The 24,158-nt window shown below is 48.4% G+C and overlaps 1 protein-coding gene across 1 annotated transcript in view; it reads right to left on the bottom strand.

The window, feature by feature from the left end:
- LOC149437792 (uncharacterized) overlaps window positions 1-20,137 on the bottom strand; it is a 35,942-nt gene extending 15,805 nt beyond the window's left edge. Inside the window, exons 1-5 of the mRNA XM_089660608.1 lie at window positions 20,055-20,137; window positions 19,841-19,938; window positions 19,554-19,760; window positions 19,323-19,464; window positions 3,825-5,582 (exon numbers count right to left, since the gene is read on the bottom strand). Coding sequence (XP_089516734.1) covers window positions 3,825-5,582; window positions 19,323-19,464; window positions 19,554-19,760; window positions 19,841-19,938; window positions 20,055-20,088 — 2,239 coding nt within the window. The 5' untranslated portion in view covers window positions 20,089-20,137. The remainder of the gene's footprint in view (window positions 1-3,824; window positions 5,583-19,322; window positions 19,465-19,553; window positions 19,761-19,840; window positions 19,939-20,054) is intronic.
- Window positions 20,138-24,158: the final 4,021 nt, after the last annotated feature.

Here is a 24,158-nt window from a genome sequence, read left to right as displayed (position 1 = left end):
CACTGACCAGATCAATATCTCAGGAGTCTCATTGACTTGATGCTAGACCCTGATTAATAAGTCTTTCTTTCATTTTTTGAGCCGTGTATTATGAATGCTAACTCTACAAAGCTGCAGATCTGTGAGAGTTCTTTTCTGGATTCTTCTGTTTATAGATTACTGAGACCTTTACGGTAAGATGTGCATTTCCTCATGTAATGTTCTATTTGTGTGTTTTGTTTTTTATGTTTCACTTCCCTCCACCCATCAACCAATAAGTTTGGAGACCACTGCTCTAGTGGGACCAGGGAAAAGAAAGAAGAGATGCAGCAGAGCACAGCACTGGATCAAGAATAAACTCAGGGTAAACGGATCCACCTTGCATTAGAGTGGAAAGCCAGCTGTGATGACATTTGCGTGCTGCTGCCCAGAATCTCTGGCGAGAAGGGGGAGTACTTTAGTCCACAGACACACTCCCGGGATGGATTACTGCTACCCAGCCTAACCAGAGGGATACCACCTACCAGGAGCTCATAGGGGGACCCCTAGTGGAAGAGGACCATCAGCCTCATACCCAACAGAGGGAGGACCACCCACAATCAGATGACATCGGGATTATTTATACACAAAACCGCATTTATTATGCGCGTCCGGTGAGTGCGCATTGCCTTATCATTACCACACAGGTACCGGATCTCTAAGTCACCCGAGCACTTATATCTTTATATTGATTTGCTGGACTATCTTCTTCGGCTTTTGAACTTTTATTTATATATATTTACAATTTAATAAGGATTTATTTTCATTTCTTTACACACATTGGTTTTAACATCGAGCGCTGCACTTTATATATACATTGCTATTTCCTAGGGTGATATTGGTACCTTTTTTGTGCATAGCAGCTTGTTACCTATATACTTAGGCACTTGTACTACTTACTGCATACATTTTTGCTTTTTCTGTTGGTTGGACTGGATGGATTGGTGTCTTTTTTCCATCCAGATGAACTCTGTAACTATGTAACAAGGTGACTCCAGTAACACTGCTGAGACTCATTTCATTTTCATGAAAAGGTACAAAAAGGAACCTCCCTGTTTCCATATAATTCATGCTATATGAAAAGACGTGATGGGGATAAAATACCAGATTGTCTCATAAGAATGTAGGACGTATATTATGGTATGTTTGCTGATTTGTAATCCCATGATATATATTTAGTGTGTTGGAGTTTATCGGTATTGTCAGGAATATTGTATGCATGCTACCAAAGCCGTAATCAATCAGTAGATCAGTATACAAATTATTCTTTTATTATCTCTCCTCTGTGTGTACAACTATTATTCTAATCGCTTTATGTAATCCAACCTCCTGATAGTTACAATTCTCCATTTAATCACTGTTACACCAAAACGTAATGATTGTAAATGAGGAATAATATCTACTCTCCCAGGCATTCTATAGATTTCACAAGGAACAATTTGTTATAGTGAAATATTCATTTTTTCTGATCACAGATTAGTTACTTCTGACCCCAAAAAAACTCAGACCAGACAATTCTTATCCAAGGATGACACCCAGTGGCCATGGGAGGTAATGCTTGAGTAAACATGGGTTAGAGAATCAGATTCCCCAATCACAGAGAAGGTTCCGCCTTCTGGCCAGGTTTTTTCAGATTTGATGAGTCTATTAGTCATAACTAGATAAAACCGGCAGGAAAACTCACAGAGGGAGGATCATCTACACAGCCATCTGGAAGGTAGACATCATCTCACACTCAGATCATCTAAAGACACTTATCAACTGAAGAAGAGATGCCATTTTGTGGAAGCTCAATCCCAACCGTTAATTGGCAGCCATCTTTGAGTCTGATCATCAGTTCTCCAAAAAGATTACCTGATACTTGGAGGGTAATTATATATTTTCTGTTGATTTTGCTTGCTTAGACTAGTAAGCCAATTGCCACATTCCTTTGTGTAACCTAATAACTCTCCCCATGATAACATCATTTCAAGTTAAGTCATTTATAAAAATGTTCCTGTTCTTAGGCCATAGTGGTGGACTATTCTGCATAGTTTATTCCTTCTGCAGGAGACAGATTATTGTCTGTTTTTATTGGTTATGATGTTTACAGGGAGAAACTGATTATTGAATTTAATTCACTCTATTTTAGAGCTTTTACAGAAACATCTTAGTGTCAGTGTAAATCACAATCTGACTATTGTTTATGGTGTTTGTAAGTGACTTATGTAAACAAATATTGATTTTCATACTCTGCAGTCTATACCTACACAGATCTTGTTTGAGTTCTTAAAGAATTTTTCAGATTAAGTTATTTTTATAAATCATTTTTTGTATTGCAGACACTGTGATTAAAACCAAAAATACCTCATTTGGCCTTTAGATGACGCTAAGTATCCTAGCAATTAGCACCATCTAGTGTCCAAAGTGTCAGGGAACACCTGAACAATTGATTTAGTCAGCTAAATCAATTGTTCAGGTGTTCCCTGAGAATTTGGACACTAGATGTGCTAATTGCTAGGATACGTAGTATCATCTAAAGGCCAAATGAGGTATGTTTGGTTTTAAATCAATGGTTGGTTTAATTCTGTGGTTTTATGTAATTTATATCTTCAATGTTTGAAAATGTATGATCTCAGGTATTTGTATGAAATTACCCCTAACATAGTAAACTAAGGGGTCTATGCAAAAAATATATTGGGGGAGTGTGACAAGCATGTGTCCAGCTGTGACAAATTCTGGCCATATTTTAATAAATTCAGTGACTTCCTATAATCATCAGCTCCCTCTAGTGGCCATAATGATGTATTACTTCCAAAATACCTCACTCAGGAAAAACAGTTTAATACCACATTATGGCCACTAGATGGAGCCAATGATCATAGGAAATCCCTGTATGAAAAGATCCCAACATGTGACATGGCTGAATGAATGCTGGTCATATTAGTTCATCTATTCTCTAAGTGGGGCGGTATCTATTGGGCCAATCCCTTTTACAAACCACACATAATATCGCCCTTCAAAGTGAAAACAGAAACGATTTGCACAAAATCAAAGAGTAGCAATATTTTCCGGTGGATCCCATCTACCCAGACCCCATATGTAGACATAGAACAACAAGCTGTGTTCCCTCTCGTGCCGCACTCCTCCAACCACCCAAACCCACACAGAAGCCAAGGGAAATAATGAGAAGAATGTTCCCTCCTAGTTTGGGGCGGAGTTCTCCTTCCCTCCTGTTGGGGGATGGGAGAAGGATGGACTGAAGACAGAGAGATGCTTCGGGGTCACCACTGTTCTGTAGAGCCTTGAAATGAAGGACATCAACTTCAGAAGTTCTTGTTGTCTGTGTAAAGTTCCCCGATAACGAGATCTGGGCTCTCCCGGCTTCTAGCTCTGTAACCCGCTATATCATTATCAGGAAACGCAACTCCGACACCCAAGAAGGGCTGAAGTTGTGTCCTTCATTTCCAGGATCTACTGACCACTCTGCACCCCGACATTTACTCCACTTCATCCATGTCTTTGGGGGCCTCTCATCTCCTTATCAACTGTTTCTTCCATGATGAAGATCAGCCATGGAGTATATCTGAGGTGTATATCAGGGTGTGCTTCTTCCCCACATGAGAGCTGGGATGTCCAGCAACATTCATCTAGAAGACATTTCCCGCATGCAAGGCACTAATACACCTCCAGGGTTGTGTGGGACCCCTGATGTACAGGAAGACAGGACTTCAGCGAGGAACATTTCCCTCACTCAGGACAGGAAAGTGGCTTCTGCCCCATGTGAGATCTCTGATGTTTGGAAAGATGGAACTTCCGTGAAAAACATTTTCCACACTCAGGACAGGAATATGGCTTCTCCCCCGTGTGAGATCTCTGATGTATGTAAAGATCGGAATTCTGTGAAAAACATTTTCCGCACTCAGGACAGGAATACGGCTTCTCCCCTGTGTGAGATCTCTGATGTGTGTAAAGATTGGACTTCCGTGAAAAACATTTCCCACACTCAGGACAGGAATACGGCTTCTCCCCTGTATGAGACCTTTGATGTCTGTAAAGACTGGACTTAGCTGAAAAACATTTCCCACATTCAGGACAGGAATATGGCTTCTCCCCCGTGTGAAATCTCTGATGTCTGTAAAGATGGGACTTCTCTGAAAAACATTTCCCGCATTCAGGACAGGAATATGGCTTCTCCCCCGTGTGAGATCTCTGATGTTTGTAAAGACTGGACTTCTCTGAAAAACATTTCCCGCATTCAGGACAGGAATGTGGCTTCACCCCCGTGTGAGATCTCTGATGTGTGTAAAGACTGGACTTCCCTGAAAAACATTTCCCGCATTCAGGACAGGAATGTGGCTTCTCCCCCGTGTGAGATCTCTGATGTGTGTAAAGATTGGACTTCTCTGAAAAACATTTCCCGCATTCAGGACAGGAATACGGCTTCTCCCCCGTGTGAGATCTCTGATGTTTGGAAAGATAGGACTTACGTGAAAAACATTTCCCACACTCAGGACAGGAATACGGCTTCTCCCCCGTATGAGACCTTTGATGTCTGTAAAGACTGGACTTATCTGAAAAACATTTCCCACATTCAGAACAGGAATATGGCTTCTCCCCCGTGTGAAATCTCTGATGTCTGTAAAGATGGGACTTCTCTGAAAAACATTTCCTGCATTCAGGACAGGAATATGGCTTCTCCCCCGTGTGAGATCTCTGATGTGTGTAAAGACTGGACTTCCCTGAAAAACATTTCCCACATTCAGGACAGGAATGTGGCTTCTCCCCCGTGTGAGATCTCTGATGTGCGTAAAGACTGGACTTCTCTGAAAAACATTTCCCGCATTCAGGACAGGAATACGGCTTCTCCCCCGTGTGAGATCTCTGATGTTTGGAAAGATAGGACTTAGTTGAAAAACATTTCCAGCACTCAGGACATGAATAAGGCTTCTCCCCCGTGTGAGATCTCTGATGTATGGAAAGATAGGACTTAGTTGAAAAACATTTCCCACACTCAGGACAGGAATACGGCTTCTCTCCCGTGTGAGATCTCTGATGTGAGTAAAGATGGTTCTTAGTTGAAAAACATTTCCCACACTCAGGACAGGAATACGGCTTCTCCCCCCTGTGAGATCTCTGATGTATGGAAAGATAGGACTTAGTTGAAAAACATTTCCCGCACTCAATACAGGAATACGGTTTCTCCCCCGTGTGAGATCTCTGATGTATGTAAAGATAGTACTTAGCTGAAAAACATTTTCCGCACTCAAGACAGGAATACGGCTTCTCGCCCGTGTGAGATCTCTGATGTGTGTAAAGATAGTACTTAGTTGAAAAACATTTCCCGCACTCAGTACAGGAGAAGCTCTTCTCTGTTGGAAGGCCGGCCCAGTCCCGCACAGTCTGAGGTTCCTCAGGATACGAGGAATCCGATGGTCCATCTACACTGGGTGGTGCCGGATGGACATTGGAGGGAGCCGGGTTTTCTCCTGGACTATACTGTGTGATGTCCTCATCTTCTACTTTCCAGTCTGGAGACAAAGTGAGACAATCCTCGGAGGTTTTCCTCATCTCCCAGCCCTGGACTAAAATACAAAGACAAAGAGGATTACTAGACAGGAGCTGATTGGTTCCCCCAAACCAGGACTCCGCTCACATCAGGCAACTCGGTCTCTGAGGAGCTTACAATTCCACCCTCAAGGGAACTAGGAAATGGCTCCTCTGACCTCCTACCAGGTCATTTCTTTACTCATGGACCTTAGTCAGAGAGTGAGGAAACAACCAGAACTGTCTTTTATAGGAGGGACAGTGATGAGGGGATTATAGGACGAGGGGCCCCACCCCCTCTATCACTCATCGCCATCTTCCCAACACAAGAAGTACTGCACTTCCTTATTTACTCCATGATTTAGTCATGAAGAACAGCGGGGCTGAGCCCCACCAGAGGTCAGAGAGTGAGGATGGGGGGAGAACAACCAAGATGAAGACTGGACTGATCCTGAAGACCACCATCATTGGGGTATTGACTCCTCCCTCATTATCACTTTCTGTTTAAGGGTCCAAAGCTGGAGGATGTTATCACATTATTATCACCATGTAAAATCTGTGCTCCAATCATATCATCCAATATAAAATGTTCAGCTGGGATGAAATGGGGAGAACAAAAGAGAATCCATATTATGTGTATATATAGCAGTGGGGGGAGGGGGAGAGCAGAAGTCAGGAGTATATAATGTACAGCATAGAGTATATAGTGCAGGGGTCAGGAGTATGTAATGTACAACATGGAGTATATAGTGCAGGGGTCAGGAGTATGTAATGTACAACATGGAGTATATAGTGCAGGGGTCAGGAGTATGTAATGTACAACATGGAGTATATAGTGCAGGGGTCAGGAGTATGTAATGTACAACATGGAGTATATAGTGCAGGGGTCAGGTGTATGTAATGTACAACAGAGTATATAGTGCAGGGGTCAGGTGTATGTAATGTACAACATAGAGTATATAGTGCAGGGGTCAGGACTATGTAATGTACAACATAGAGTATATAGTGCAGGGGTCAGGAGTATGTAATGTACAACATAGAGTATATAGTGCAGGGATCAGGAGCATGTAATGTACAACAGAGTATAATGCAGGGGTCAGGAGTATGTAATGTACAACATAGAGTATATAGTGCAGGGGTCAGGAGTATGTAATGTACAACATAGAGTATATAGTGCAGGGGTCAGGAGTATGTAATGTACAAGTTATATAGTATAAGGGTCAGGACTCACAGTATTAGTATTCTGTAATCAGTGGAAGTTTAAATGTTTACTGTAGACAACATGTAGAGGTGAGCTGGGATTAAACTATCATGAAACAGGTTAGATTGGAGGTGAGCAAATCCTTGGACAGAGGGGTGGCGGGGGACGTGGTACACTTGGACAGAGGGGTGGCGGGGGACGTGGTACACTTGGACAGAGGGGTGGCGGGGGACGTGGTACACTTGGACAGAGGGGTGGCGGGGGACGTGGTACACTTGGACAGAGGGGTTGGCGGTGGACGTGGTACACTTGGACAGAGGGGTTGGCGGTGGACGTGGTACACTTGGACAGAGGGGTTGGCGGTGGACGTGGTACACTTGGACAGAGGGGTTGGCGGTGGACGTGGTACACTTGGACAGAGGGGTTGGCGGTGGACGTGGTACACTTGGACAGAGGGGTTGGCGGTGGACGTGGTACACTTGGACAGAGGGGTTGGCGGTGGACGTGGTACACTTGGACAGAGGGGTTGGCGGTGGACGTGGTACACTTGGACAGAGGGGTTGGCGGTGGACGTGGTACACTTGGACAGAGGGGTTGGCGGTGGACGTGGTACACTTGGACAGAGGGGTTGGCGGTGGACGTGGTATACTTGGACACAGTTCCCCCAATGGCTAATGTGTAAGGTAAAGTCTATGGGATGGAAAAATCTGAATGCAAATGGACGTGGTACACTTGGACAGAGGGGTGGCTGCGGATGTGGTACACTTGGACAGAAGGGTGGCTGTGGACTTGGTATACTTGGACAGTTGGACAGAAGGGTGGTGGTGGGGGTTGTATACTAGGACGGGGGGGGGGGGGGCGGTGGACGACGTGGTATACTTGGACAGTGGGGTGGCGGTGGACGTGGTATACTTGGACAGAGGGGTGGTGGTGGACGTGGTATACTTGGACAGAGGGGTGGTGGTGGACGTGGTATACTTGGACACAGTTCCGCACACACGGCTAATGTGTAAGGTAAAGTCTACGGGATGGAAAAATCTGAATGTAAATGGATAGAAAACTGGCTAACAGATTGTATTCAGAGAGTAGTGGTTAATGATTCATACTGTGAATGGTCTGGGGGTGTCAGTGGGGTACCCCAAGGTTCAGTGTTATTCGTGGGGTACCCCAAGGTTCAGTGTTATTCGTGGGGGCCCCCAAGGTTCAGTGTTATTCGTGAGGTTCCCCAAGGTTCAGGGTTATTCGTGGGGTTCCCCAAGGTTCAGGGTTATTCGTGGGGTTCCCCAAGGTTCAGGGTTATTAGTGGGGTACCCCAAGGTTCAGTGTTATTAGTGGGGTACCCCAAGGTTCAGCATTAGTGGGGTACCCCAAGGTTCAGTGTTATTAGTGGGGTACCCCAAGGGTTCAGTGTTATTAGTGGGGTACCCCAAGGTTCAGTGTTATTAGTGGGGTACCCCAGGGTTCAGTGTTATTAGTGGGGTACCCCAGGGTTCAGTGTTGGGACCCTTACTTATTAATATATATAAACAATATGGGGTGTGAGATTATAAATCCCATTCCAGTCTTTGCAGATGACACCAAGCTGTGCCGGGGAATAACGTCCTTACAGGATGTCTCCAACTTACAAGCCGACCTCAATGCTCTGTGTAATTGGGGGACTATGGGGCCAATGAGGGCTAATGGTGATAAATGTAAGGTTCTGCACTTGGGGGCTAAGAATATGCATCATACATACTAGGGGGGTACAACTGGGGGTGCAATGGTGGAGAAGGATCTGGGCAGTCAATGGTGATGGATCTGAAGGGGTCAATGGTGGAGAAGGATCTGGAGAAGTCAATTGTGGAGAAGGATCTAGGAGACAATGCTGGAGAAGGATCTTTGGGGGGACAATGCTGGAGAAGGATCTGTGGGGGGACAATGCTGGAGAAGGATCTGTGGGGGGTCAATGTTGGAGAAGGATCTGGAGAAGTCAATTGTGGAGAAGGATCTAGGAGACAATGCTGGAGAAGGATCTTTGGGGGGACAATGCTGGAGAAGGATCTTTGGGGGGACAATGGTGGAGAAGGATCTGTGGGGGGCCAATGGTGGAGAAGGATCTGTGGGGGGCCAATGGTGGAGAAGGATCTGTGGGGGGCCAATGGTGGAGAAGGATCTGTGGGGGGCCAATGGGGGAGAAGGATCTGTGGGGGGCCAATGGGGGAGAAGGATCTGGAGAAGTCAATGGTGGAGAAGGATCTGGAGAAGTCAATTGTGGAAAAGGATCTAGGAGACAATGCTGGAGAAGGATCTTTGGGGGATCAATGCTGGTGAAGAATCTGTGGGGGGGTCAATGGTGGAGAAGGATCTGTGGGGGGCCAATGGGGGAGAAGGATCTGTGGGAGTCAATGGTGGAGAAGGATATGTGGGGGGTCAATGGTGGAGAAGGATATGTGGGGGGTCAATGGTGGAGAAGGATCTGTGGGGGGTCAATGGTGGAGAAGGATCTGTGGGGGGTCAATGGGGGAGAAGGATCTGTGGGGGGGTCAATAGGGGAGAAGGATCTGGAGGAGTCAATGGTGGAGAAGGATCTGTTGGGGGTCAATGGTGGAAAAGGATATGAGGGACTGTCAGGGATCGCGGCGGCAAGCTGGTCTGCGCAAGCGCAGAACGCCGATTCATTCTAGCCGGCGGGCACTAGGACCTGGGCGGCCGCACATGTGCACTCCCGATCGAGGATGCTCGCCTGGCACCAATGACAGGGCGCACTATTTAAACCTGCCCAGCACAGACTCTCATTGCCGTATGGTCTTGTATCCTGTGTATCTGCTGATTAACTTGTTACCGACCCTGCCTGATCCTGACCTCTGCCGACTTCTCCTGATCCTGACCTCTGCCGACTTCTCCTGATCCTGACCTCTGCCGACTTCTCCTGATCCTGACCTCTGCCGACTTCTCCTGATCCTGACCTCTGCCGACTTCTCCTGATCCTGACCTCTGCCGACTTCTCCTGATCCTGACCTCTGCCGACTTCTCCTGATCCTGACCCCTGGCTCATTTGACTTCTCTCCTGGATACTCCTACTGATCTTAACTCCTGTTACTGAACCCGGTGAGTGACCTGATTACTCTTCGCCTGCTGCCTTGTACTACGCTGACCCCACTGTTACCGATCCGGCCCATCTGACCACGCTCACTACTCTGCCATCCATCCATCCTGCACAGATCCAGTCATCACGGCTCCAGCCTTCCAACCTCTTCACGTCAGGCTCTCTACCTGCATATACCTCTGGCGGATCCCTCTACCACGGTGTACTCAGGGGCCGCAACCTGGTCACTGTCTGCTCCAAGTCCATCCCCACCATCAGGGGCCCTGGTGAACAAGCAGACTGGGACTTAGACTCCACGCTCCTGGGAATCCTGTCCTGTGGACTGCTAGAGGTACTGCCAGGCGGTGTCTGACAGAACCATACGGCCATGACTGAGCCTGGAAGAGGGCCATCCCCACTGGAGAACATATGTCAGCATCTGGCGGCACTAACTCAAGCCATCAAAATGCTGCAGGAGGGTTACACACACCTCGAGAACCGGATTCAGATGTTAGCCGCACCAGCTGCTCCATCCCAGAGCACGAGTTCTCCTTCTGCAGCCATAGAGCCTTCAGAACCTCCTGCCCGATCATTAGTCACGTTGCCTCCACCGGAACCCCGCGTACCATTGCTGGAACGTATCAGCGGGGACCGAGCTAAATTCAGGGCCTTCCGGATCAGGAGAAGTCAGCTGTATTTCAGCCTGCAGCCACGGACATTTCCTTCTGAATCGGTGAAGGTGGGGTTCATCGTCTCTTTACTCCAGGGCGAGCCCCAGGCCTGGGCTCACTGACTAATGGAGACCCACGATCCCCATCTGGAGACCGTGACAGACTTCTTCAATGCGATGGCAGTCCTATATGACGATCCGCAGCAGGCAGCATCCGCAGAGACGGCCCTGTACTCCCACAGACAGGGCCGCCGGGCAGCGGAAGAGTACGCATCTGAGTTCAGACGCTGGATGGGGGACACCCGGTGGAATGATGCCGCACTACATCACCAGTTTTGCATGGGCTTGTCCGAGTCCCTTAAGGACGAGTTAGCCAGGGTGGGCCTACCTGACTCTTTGGAAGATCTCATCACCCTGGCCATACAGATTGACCGCAGACTGCGGGAACGCAGGTTAGAGAGGTCCAACTCAGGGCAGAGACCCACGTGGGTACTTCCCCGTGCTGCAGTCCAATCCCTGCCAGGAGGAAGCCGGAACTTGGAGTCTGAGGAGATGCCAGAACCTATGCAGCTCGGATTGGCACGACCATCGTTGTCAGTGGAGGAACGCCAGAGGCGCCGGGTGAACAACCTCTGTCTTTACTGCGGGGAAGCAGGTCATGTGGTGCGTTCTTTCCCAGCAAAACTGGGCAAGTGTGCTTCTGTTTTTTCCAACGTATCCTCCAAATGTTCTAACCATTCCAATTACTTAGCCATACCCATTTCTTTTCAGCTTCCAGGAAGAACCGTGTCAGCAACAGCAATTATTGACTCCGGGGCATGTAGTTGCTTTGCCGATTTAGATTTTGCCAACCGACAGAGGATCCCCCTCCAGATCAAGGAATGTGGGCTTAATATCTTTTTGGCTGATGGGTCACGCATTAAGTCAGGATTAGTAGACCGCGAGACCCCACCTATCTGTACTACGGTGGCTAACCATCATCGAGAGTTCCTCCGTCTAGATGCCATTGCATCCCCTCTGTTCCCAGTTATCCTAGTACTCCCTTGGTTGTGGGCACAATCCCCAGATTGATTGGAAAACTGGGTCTATCCAGTTCCTATCACCTTATTGCCAGGAACATTGTCACGCCCCGACCTCCTTGACTCCCCAGTCTCTCCTATGTATTCATGGGGACGCCAAGCTCATTTCCCCGGCCTACCACGACTATCTAGACATGTTTAGTAAACGGAGGCAGACATTCTTCCTCCACACCGAACCTACGACTGTCCCATCGACCTCCTACCCGGATCTGAGATTCCTTTCAGACGGATATTCCCCCTATCGGAGCGGGAATTGGGGATACTCAAGGAATACATTGATGATAACCTCCAGAAAGGGTTTATCTGCCCCTCTACATCACCAGCCGGAGCAGGAATCTTTTTTTTTTATCAAGAAAAAGGACAAATCCCTAAGGCCCTGTATCGATTATCGTGACTTAAATAAGATTACGATAAAGAATCATTATCCCCTTCCCTTGGTTCCAGAACTATTCCAAAGGTTAAAGACAGCAGCCGTGTTTACTAAATTAGATTTGTGGGGCGCGTATAACCTGGTCCGCATACGGGAGGGGGACAAGTGGAAGACCACATTTCGCACTAGATTTGGGCACTTTGAGTACCTTGTCATGCCCTTCAGACTTTGCAATGCCCCAGCTACATTCCAACATTTCATTAAGGACGTATTTAGAGACTAACTGGACATTTTTGTGGTCGTTTACTTGGACGATATTTTGATCTTCTCCTCTTCTTTGGAAACCCATAGGGGTCATGTCAAACGGGTGTTGGAACATTTACGCCAACACGGGTTGTATGCCAAAGCTGATAAATGCAGCTTCGAGCAGAACAGCATTGCATTCTTGGGGCTGATCATCTCCACCACGGGGGTTGCGATGGATCCCCAAAAGGTCTTGGCAATTTTAGAATGGCCAGTACCCACGGACAAGAAGGGCGTGCAACGCTTCATAGGGTTTGCAAACTTTTACAGAAAGTTCATCAAGAACCAAGCAGGGGGCCCGTTTCTGGTGGACACCTGAGGCTCAAGCAGCATTTGAGACATTGAAGGAGCTGTTCACTACTGCCCCCATCCTTAGTCACCCTGATTCCTCTCTGCCATAGATTCTGGAAGATGATGCTTCTGAGAACGCAGTGGGGGACATTCTGTCCCAGAGAACTCATGCACCCAGTGGCATTCTTCTCAAGAAAACTCACATCAGCAGAAAGGAATTATGACATTGGAGACCGGGAACTCCTGGCTATCAAAAACGGCACTGGAAGAGTGGAGGTATCTGCTGGAGGGGTCCACACATCCAATCTTGATTTTCACAGACCACAAGAATCTGGAGTATTTGAGGACAGCCAAATGCCTGAGACCACACCAAGCAAGATGGGTACTTTTCTTCTCCCGATTTGTGTTCCACATTACATATAGACCCAGGTCCAAGAATACAAAGCCCGATGCTCTCTCTACAGAGCAAGGAAGGTCTCTTTTGGAAAGAAGGGCAAATTGTGGTACCCGAGGAGGTCCAAACCTTAGTTCTGGGGCACTGCCATCACCATACACTGGCAGGCCATTTTGGAATTGCAAAGATCCTAGAGTTACTCTAGCATACGTTCTGGTGGCCAAGCATGGCTAAAGATTGTGCCTATACCTGACTGGCCATGGCAGATGATCTCCATGGATTTTATAGTGGAGCTTCCACCATCTCAAGACCATTCAGCGATTTTCGTAATTGTGGATCGCTTGTCAAAGATGGCCCATTTCCTGCCGCTAAAGAACCCACCCTCGGCTCTGGAAACGGCACAAATCTTTGTGAAAGAAGTGGTAAGGCTCCATGGAATTCCAGAAGATATTGTCTCAGACCGAGTGGTCCAGTTTACATCTAAAGTCTGGAAAGCATTATGCGAGGTTTTGGGAATCAAACTGTCCTTCTCGTCTGCCTACCACCCACAGACAAATGGGCAGACGGAAAGGACGAACCAGACGTTGGAACAGTACCTGAGATGCTACAAATCTTTCCTCCAGGATGACTGGCTGGCGCTCTTGCCATTGGCTGAATTTGCGTACAATAACACAAATCATTCTGCTACAGGGCAATCCCCATTTTTTGCCAATTACGGGTGTCACCCCACGTTTTTACCTGACCCGATTCCTGAAAGCCCAGTCCCCGCTACGCAAAATATGCTGTTTTTTTTTCTGCCAATAACAAGGTGCTTCAAGAAGCTGTTGCAAAGGCCCAGGAGGACAGCAAAAGGGCTTTCGACAGAAGAAGAGCTGAACTAAGCCTGCAATCGGGGGACCAGGTCTCGCTAGACTCTACCAATATGAGGATGTCTTCTCCTTTGAAAAAACTGGGGCCGAAATTTAAGGGTCCATTCCGGGTGAAGCGGAAAATCAATGTAGTGGCGTATGAACTGGCACTTCCAGGAACTTTTAAGATTCACCCAGTTTTCCATGTGTTGCTACTGAAGCCAGCAGTGCCAGATCCCTTCCCGGACCGAAGGTCCAGACCTCCGGAGGCCATAACCATTAATGAACAAGAAGAATTTGAGGTTGAAGCAATCATAGATTGCAGGAAAAGAGGCGGCCAGACACAGTTCCTGATTAAGTGGAAGGACTATGGTCCTGAGGAGAATTCGTGGGAGCCGGCCCAGAATGTTCACGCCCCTAGAATTGTCCGGGAGTTCTATCGTAGCCACCCATGGAGGAGAGATTGGTTGGGCATCCGGAGGATGCCCGTGGGGGGGAGCAATGTCAGGGATTGCGGCAGCATGCGGGTGTGCGCATGTGCAGAACGCCGATTCATTCTATCCGGCGGGCACTAGGACCTGGGCAGTGGTGGCCGCGCATGTACACTCGCGATCGCGGATGCTCGCCTGGCACCAATGACAGGGCACAGTATTTAAACCTGCCCTGCACAGACTCTCATTGCCGTATGGTCTTATATCCTGTGTTCCTGTGTATCTGCTGATTGACTTGTTACCAACCCTGCCTGATCTTGACCTCTGCTGACTTCTCCTGATCCTGACCTCTGCTGACTTCTCCTGATCCTGACCTCTGCTGACTTCTCCTGATCCTGACCTCTGCTGACTTCTCCTGATCCTGACCTCTGCTGACTTCTCCTGATCCTGACCTCTGCTGACTTCTCCTGATCCTGACCTCTGCTGACTTCTCCTGATCCTGACCTCTGGCTCATTTGACTTCTCTCCTGGATATCCCTATTTGATCTGACCTCCTGTTACTGAACCCGGCGAGTGACCCGACAACTCTTTGCCTGCTGCCTTGTACTACGTTGACCCCACTGTTACCGATCTGGCCCATCTGACCACGCTCACTACTTCTGCCATCCATCCTGCACAGATCCAGTCATCACGGCTCCAGCCTTCCGCCTCTTCGCGTCAGGCTCTCTACCTGCATATACCTCTGGCAGATCCCTCTACCACGGGCAGGTGTACTCAGGGGCCGCAACCTAGTCACTGTCTGCTCCAAGTCCATCCCCACCATCAGGGGCCCTGGTGAACAAGCAGACTGGGACTTAGACTCCACGCTCCTGGGAATCCTGTCCTGTGGATTGCTAGAAATACCGCCAGGAGGTGTTTGACAGGGACAGTGGTGGAGAAGAATCTGATGAGGGTCAATGGTGGAGAAGAATCTGTGAGGAATCAATGGTGGAGAAGGATCTGTGAGGAATCAATGGTGGAGAAGGATCTGGGGGGGGGTCAATGGTGGAGAAGGATCGGGGGGGGGGGGGGGTAAATGGTGGAGAAGGATCTGGGGGGGGGGTCAATGGTGGAGAAGGATCGGGGGGGGGGGGTCAATGGTGGAGAAGGATCGGGGGGGGGGGGTCAATGGTGGAGAAGGATCGGGGGGGGGGGTCAATGGTGGAGAAGGATCGGGGGGGGTCAATGGTGGAGAAGGATCGGGGGGGGTCAATGGTGGAGAAGGATCGGGGGGGGGGGTCAATATTGGAGAAGGATCGGGGGGGGGGGGGTCAATGGTGGAGAAGGATCCGGGGGGGGGTCAATGGTGGAGAAGGATCTGGGGGAATCAATGGTGAAGGATCTGGGAGGATCAATGGTGGAGAATCGGGGGGGTTCTGGTAGATTACATGCAATGCAAAGCTACGGGTTCTAAAGCAAGCAAAATCCTCTCTTGTATTAGGAGAGGTATAGACTCCAGAGAGAGAGATATCACCCCCCCCCCCCCCCCCCCGAGTACAAATCATTAGTAAGACCTCATCTGGAATATGCAGTTCAGTTTTGGGCTCCAATTCACAAAAAGAACATTGGGGAACTAGAGAAGGTACAGAGAAGGGCAACCAAACTGATACGAGGCATGGAGGAGATCAGCTATGAGGAGAGATTAGAGGAACTGAATGTATTCTCTACTGAGAAGAGGAGATTAAGGGGGGGATATGATCTCCATGTATAATACATAAGGGGGGATATGATCTCCATGTATAATACATAAGGGGGGGATATGATCTCCATGTATAATACATAAGGGGGGGATATGATCTCCATGTATAATACATAAGGGGGGGATATGATCTCCATGTATAATACATAAGGGGGGGATATGATCTCCATGTATAATACATAAGGGGTGATATGATCACCATGTATAATACATAAGGGGGGGATATGATCTCCATGTATAATACATAAGGGGGGATATGATCTCCATGTATAATACATAAGGGGGGATATGATCTCCATGTATAATACATAAGGGGGGGATATGATCTCCATGTATAATACATAAGGGGGATATGATCTCCATGTATAATACATAAGGGGGGGATATGATCACCATGTATAATACATAAGGGGGGATATGATCTCCATGTATAATACATAAGGGGGATATGATCTCCATGTATAATACATAAGGGGGGATATGATCTCCATGTATAATACATAAGGGGGGATAGGATCTCCATGTATAATACATAAGGGGGGATAGGATCACCATGTATAATACATAAGGGGGGATATGATCTCCATGTATAATACATAAGGGGGATATGATCTCCATGTATAATACATAAGGGGGGATATGATCTCCATGTATAATACATAAGGGGGATATGATCTCCATGTATAATACATAAGGGGGATATGATCTCCATGTATAATACATAAGGGGGGATATGATCACCATGTATAATACATAAGGGGGATATGATCTCCATGTATAATACATAAGGGGGATATGATCTCCATGTATAATACATAAGGGGGATATGATCTCCATGTATAATACATAAGGGGGGGATATGATCTCCATGTATAATACATAAGGGGGGATATGATCTCCATGTATAATACATAAGGGGGGATATGATCACCATGTATAATACATAATGGGGATATGATCTCCATGTATAATACATAAGGGGGGGGGGGATATGATCTCCATGTATAAAACATAAGGGGGGATATGATCTCCATGTATAATACATAAGGGGGGGATATGCTCTCCATGTATAATACATAAGGGGGGATATGATCTCCATGTATAATACATAAGGGGGGATATGATCTCCATGTATAATACATAATGGGGGGTATGATCTCCATGTATAATACATAAGGGGGGGATATGATCTCCATGTATAATACATAAGGGGGGGATATGATCTCCATGTATAATACATAAGGGGGATATGATCTCCATGTATAATACATAAGGGGGGGTATGATCTCCATGTATAATACATAAGGGGGGGATATGATCTCCATGTATAATACATAAGGGGGGATATGATCTCCATGTATAATACATAAGGGGGGATATGATCTCCATGTATAATACATAAGGGGGGATATGATCTCCATGTATAATACATAAGGGGGGATATGATCTCCATGTATAATACATAAGGGGGGTATGATCTCCATGTATAATACATAATGGGGGGTATGATCTCCATGTATAATACATAAGGGGGGGATATGATCTCCATGTATAATACATAAGGGGGGGATATGATCTCCATGTATAATACATAAGGGGGATATGATCTCCATGTATAATACATAAGGGGGGGTATGATCTCCATGTATAATACATAAGGGGGGGATATGATCTCCATGTATAATACATAAGGGGGGATATGATCTCCATGTATAATACATAAGGGGGGATATGATCTCCATGTATAATACATAAGGGGGGGGTATGATCTCCATGTATAATACATAAGGGGGGGTATGATCTCCATGTATAATACATAAGGGGGGGATATGATCTCCATGTATAATACATAAGGGGGGGATATGCTCTCCATGTATAATACATAAGGGGGGGATATGCTCTCCATGTATAATACATAAGGGGGGGATATGATCACCATGTATAATACATAAGGGGGATATGATCACCATGTATAATACATAAGGGGGGATATGATCTCCATGTATAATACATAAGGGGGATATGATCTCCATGTATAATACATAAGGGGGGATATGATCTCCATGTATAATACATAAGGGGGGATATGATCACCATGTATAATACATAAGGGGGGATATGATCTCCATGTATAATACATAAGGGGGGATATGATCTCCATGTATAATACATAAGGGGGGATATGATCTCCATGTATAATACATAAGGGGGGATATGATCTCCATGTATAATACATAAGGGGGGATATGATCTCCATGTATAATACATAAGGGGGGATATGATCTCCATGTATAATACATAAGGAGGGATATGATCTCCATGTATAATACATAAGGGGGGATATGATCTCCATGTATAATACATAAGGAGGATATGATCTCCATGTATAATACATAAGGGGGGATATGATCTCCATGTATAATACATAAGGGGGGATATGATCTCCATGTATAATACATAAGGGGGGATATGATCACCATGTATAAATACATAAGGGGGGATATGATCTCCATGTATAATACATAAGGGGGGATATGATCTCCATGTATAATACATAAGGGGGGATATGATCTCCATGTATAATACATAAGGGGGATATGATCACCATGTATAATACATAAGGGGGGATATGATCTCCATGTATAATACAAAAGGGGGGGGATATGATCTCCATGTATAATACCTAAGGGGGGGTTGCTGTAGGAAAGTCCTGGATTCTTTCTTGGATACACAGAATATAACTGGATATAACATTTATAGGGAAAGTTGATCCAGGGAATATCCGATTGCCTCTCGGGGGATCAGGAAGGAATTTTTTCCCCTGCAGGAGCAGATTGGATCGTGCTTTGCTGGGTTTTTGCCTTCTGGTGGATCAGCTGTCGGTGTCGGATTATAACTTTTATTTTTAATGGTACAACTAGATGGACTGTCTTTTTTCAGCCAGACTAACTATGTAACTATGTAGGTCCCACACCGCTGCCTCCCATCTCCTGAGACTGCACTCAGTGACTTGGGTCTGAGACACTACAGACATATCCCTCCACCCGGCACAGGTGACAAATACTGGGAGAATTGCTATGTCACCACCATGAGGAATAAGATCAAAAGCACATGTCCAGGGCACCTAGGTCTAGTAATGTCTATGGTGAAAATGAACATTTTGCTGCCAGCTGAACCCCAGAACCTCCATAAATCCAGTCTAGATACATAAATTGTGTCTGCAGCACAAAGGAAGATTATCCGAGAGAAATCCAGGAATACAGGACGGGGAACACAGCTCAGGAAAGTGACCAGGGGATTACAGGCTGATATCACCCAGCCCCCGCCCTACTCTGGACCAATCAGTGAGCAGTATGGGTGGAGGAATGGATTTAGTGTTCATGACCCACCTGTGCTGATCTCTGTAGGAGTGTCCTCCTCTATAAATGTCCCCGTTATTCCATCCTCCTCCATAGACTGCTGATCATCCCTCACATACGCCTCTTCTTCTTCTGCTTTCACCTCAAATTCTATATCGATTGGATCTCCACTCTAAATCAAGGAAATGAGAGAAAATATCACCTAAAAAATCCACACATCATCTCTACAAGTCCATGTTCTAGATGCTCCGCCCCACCAACCTTGTAATACTGAGGGATGGTGTGACCTTCCTGTGTGGAATCCCGGGAATACAGAGGACGGGGACATCTCTCTGGTGGGTTCCTGGTATTAGGTGGCTCCATCATATCCTTGTGTCCTTCTGAAAACTCCTCCATCACTCCATACTCCTCATCCTCCTCTTTATACTCTTCTTTAACATCAATATTATCATCCCCGAGGATTCCACTCTGAACATTCAAAAGTAAATTCAATGTAACAAACACCCTTGATGAACAATCACTAATAGTTATGATTTATACACATCTACCTGATGATGTTCTGCATAGTTGTGATCTTCCTGTGTGGAATTTCGGGAATACAGAGGAAAGGGACATCTCTCTGGTAGGTTCCCATGACTGGATCCATCTGTAGGAAACACACACACTGACTGAATCCATTGTTTCTATGTGTTTATCAGATGATGGGGGATCTAGGTGGATCCTCCGTACTGCTCTCTCCTTTACAATAAAGTCTCCTCTTACCCGGTGATGTGAGGGGCGGCTGATTGTCCATCATGACGTCCTTGTAGAGGTCCTTGTGTCCTTCTAAATATTGAGTATCATCATCTGCTGGAGATAAAAGACGTCACAGTGACCATGGAGGAAGAGGACGGACATGACTATGGAGGCAGAGGATGGAGAGGACTATGGAGGCAGAGGACGGACATGATGGGGGGTTACTGGGTGTAAATAGAACATAACATCTTATTACCGTTTTATGACTGTAGCCTGTGTCTGGTCTGTTTGAGAATCATCCCCCATATTCATCTGATCCTTATCAGTTCCTAATTGGGGAGGAGATGAGTGCTCATTTGGCCATCTCCCTATAAATTTAAATCAGCTGTTGGGGGAGATCACGGATGGGGGGGCACAGTCACTGATGGGGGGAGATCACTGATGGGGGGGGGGGCACAGTCACTGATGGGGGTGCTGCTTTTCAGTGAGTGCTGCGTTGATGGAGTGCTAAGAAGCAGTTGAACTAAAGCAGGAGAACTCAAGCAGAAGGAAGATACAAGTAACTCTCCTGCATGCTGGACAGACTGCAAGCAAACACCCCAGAAAACATCTCTTACAAGTCTGAGTCCCACTCCGTGTACCTTTCATATGTCCCCTCTACTCCTCCTTTTCATATTACTTTCCTGCATTCCCAAAATCTCACTTCTTAACCCCTCTGCTCCACCCCAAAACATGTACATCTCCCCCACACTGGCATGAGGGAAGGGACTGATGATTGTGTTATTGATCTTGATGGAGAAGTCGGGGGGGGCATGGGCTGGAGGGAATACTAAGAGCTCAGTTTTGGAAAGATTGAGTTTGAGGAAGTGGAGTGACATCCATGCCGATATGTCACTTAGTAGGTTAGTAATGTGAGAGGAGACTGAAGGGGTGAGGTGAGGAGAAGACTGAAGGGTTGAGGTGAGGAGGAGACTGAAGGGGTGAGGTGAGGAGGAGACTGAAGGGGTGAGGTCAGGAGGAGACTGAAGGGGTGAGGTCAGGAGGAGACTGAAGGGGTGAGGTCAGGAGGAGACTGAAGGGGTGAGGTCAGGAGGAGACTGAAGGGGTGAGGTCAGGAGGAGACTGAAGGGGTGAGGTGAGGAGGAGACTGAAGGGGTGAGGTGAGGAGGAGACTGAAGGGGTGAGGTGAGGAGGAGACTGAAGGGGTGAGGTGAGGAGGAGACTGAAGGGGTGAGGTGAGGGGTAGAAAGATAGATTTGTGTGTCATCAGCATAGAGATGTTACTTAAAGCCATGGGAGTTTATCAAGTGACCAAGGGAGGAGGTGTAGATGGAGGATAGGGTCCAAGGACAGAACCTTGAGAGACCCCTACAGAGAGAGGGAGTAAAGAGGAGGAGGCAGAGTTATAGGTAACACTGAAGGAGCGCTGTGATAGGAAGGAGGAGAACTAGGAGAGAGCAGAGTCTAGGAGGCCAAGAGAGTGGAGTTTTTTAAGGAGGAGGGGGTGGTCAACCGTATCAAAAGCCGTAGAGAGGTCAAGTAGTAAGAGTACAGAGTGGTGGCCCTTGGCTGGGATGAGTACGGAGTGGTGGCCCTTGGCTGGGATGAGTACGGAGTGGTGGCCCTTGGCTGGGATGAGTACGGAGTGGTGGCCCTTGGCTGGGATGAGTACGGAGTGGTGGCCCTGGGCTGGGATGAGTACGGAGTGGTGGCCCTGGGCTGGGATGAGTACGGAGTGGTGGCCCTTGGCTGGGATGAGTACGGAGTGGTGGCCCTTGGCTGGGATGAGTACGGAGTGGTGGCCCTTGGCTGGGATGAGTACGGAGTGGTGGCCCTTGGCTGGGATGAGTACGGAGTGGTGGCCCTTGGCTGGGATGAGTACGGAGTGGTGGCCCTTGGCTGGGATGAGTACGGAGTGGTGGCCCTTGGCTGGGATGAGTACGGAGTGGTGGCCCTTGGCTGGGATGAGTACGGAGTGGTGGCCCTTGGCTGGGATGAGTACGGAGTGGTGGCCCTTGGCTGGGATGAGTACGGAGTGGTGGCCCTTGGCTGGGATGAGTACGGAGTGGTGGCCCTTGGCTGGGATGAGTACGGAGTGGTGGCCCTTGGCTGGGATGAGTACGGAGTGGTGGCCCTTGGCTGGGATGAGTACGGAGTGGTGGCCCTTGGCTGGGATGAGTACGGAGTGGTGGCCCTTGGCTGGGATGAGTACGGAGTGGTGGCCCTGGGCTGGGATGAGTACGGAGTGGTGGCCCTTGGCTGGGATGAGTACGGAGTGGTGGCCCTTGGCTGGGATGAGTACGGAGTGGTGGCCCTTGGCTGGGATGAGTACGGAGTGGTGGCCCTTGGCTGGGATGAGTACGGAGTGGTGGCCCTTGGCTGGGATGAGTACGGAGTGGTGGCCCTTGGCTGGGATGAGTACGGAGTGGTGGCCCTTGGCTGGGATGAGTACGGAGTGGTGGCCCTTGGCTGGGATGAGTACGGAGTGGTGGCCCTTGGCTGGGATGAGTACGGAGTGGTGGCCCTTGGCTGGGATGAGTACGGAGTGGTGGCCCTTGGCTGGGATGAGTACGGAGTGGTGGCCCTTGGCTGGGATGAGTACGGAGTGGTGGCCCTTGGCTGGGATGAGTACGGAGTGGTGGCCATTGGCTGGGATGAGTACGGAGTGGTGGCCATTGGCTGGGATGAGTACGGAGTGGTGGCCATTGGCTGGGATGAGTACGGAGTGGTGGCCATTGGCTGGGATGAGTACGGAGTGGTGGCCATTGGCTGGGATGAGTACGGAGTGGTGGCCATTGGCTGGGATGAGCACGGAGTGGTGGCCATTGGCTGGGATGAGCACGGAGTGGTGGCCATTGGCTGGGATGAGCACGGAGTGGTGGCCATTGGCTGGGATGAGCACGGAGTGGTGGCCATTGGCTGGGATGAGCACGGAGTGGTGGCCATTGGCTGGGATGAGCACGGAGTGGTGGCCATTGGCTGGGATGAGCACGGAGTGGTGGCCATTGGCTGGGATGAGTACGGAGTGGTGGCCATTGGCTGGGATGAGTACGGAGTGGTGGCCATTGGCTGGGATGAGTACGGAGTGGTGGCCCTTGGTTGGGATGAGTACGGAGTGGTGGCCCTTGGTTGGGATGAGTACGGAGTGGTGGCCCTTGGTTGGGGTGAGTCTGGAGTACTGGTCATTGGTTGGGGTGAGTCCGGAGTAGTGGCCATTGGTTGGGGTGAGTCCGGAGTAGTGGCCATTGGTTGGGGTGAGTCCGGAGTAGTGGCCATTGGTTGGGGTGAGTCCAGAGTAGTGGCCATTGGTTGGGGTGAGTCCGGAGTAGTGGCCATTGGTTGGGGTGAGTCCGGAGTAGTGGCCATTGGTTGGGGTGAGTCCAGAGTAGTGGCCATTGGTTGGGGTGAGTCCGGAGTAGTGGCCATTGGTTGGGGTGAGTCCGGAGTAGTGGCCATTGGTTGGGGTGAGTCCGGAGTAGTGGCCATTGGTTGGGGTGAGTCCGGAGTAGTGGCCATTGGTTGGGGTGAGTCCGGAGTAGTGGCCATTGGTTGGGGTGAGTCCGGAGTAGTGGCCATTGGTTGGGGTGAGTCCGGAGTAGTGGCCATTGGTTGGGGTGAGTCCGGAGTAGTGGCCATTGGTTGGGGTGAGTCCGGAGTAGTGGCCATTGGTTGGGGTGAGTCCGGAGTAGTGGCCATTGGTTGGGGTGAGTCCGGAGTAGTGGCCATTGGTTGGGGTGAGTCCGGAGTAGTGGCCATTGGTTGGGGTGAGTCCGGAGTAGTGGCCATTGGTTGGGGTGAGTCCGGAGTAGTGGCCATTGGTTGGGGTGAGTCCGGAGTAGTGGCCATTGGTTGGGGTGAGTCCGGAGTAGTGGCCATTGGTTGGGGTGAGTCCGGAGTAGTGGCCATTGGTTGGGGTGAGTCCGGAGTAGTGGCCATTGGTTGGGGTGAGTCCGGAGTAGTGGCCATTGGTTGGGGTGAGTCCGGAGTAGTGGCCATTGGTTGGGGTGAGTCCGGAGTAGTGGCCATTGGTTGGGGTGAGTCCGGAGTAGTGGCCATTGGTTGGGGTGAGTCCGGAGTAGAGGCCATTGGTTGGGGTGAGTCCGGAGTAGAGGCCATTGGTTGGGGTGAGTC

The sequence above is a fragment of the Staurois parvus genome, unplaced genomic scaffold (assembly GCF_062004578.1).
Source record: "Staurois parvus isolate SC_StPar_1 unplaced genomic scaffold, SC_StPar_1.0 ptg001254l, whole genome shotgun sequence".
NCBI lineage: Eukaryota > Metazoa > Chordata > Amphibia > Anura > Ranidae > Staurois > Staurois parvus.
Note: the sequence above shows the minus strand (reverse complement) of the source record. Positions and strands in the feature narration are given on the sequence as shown.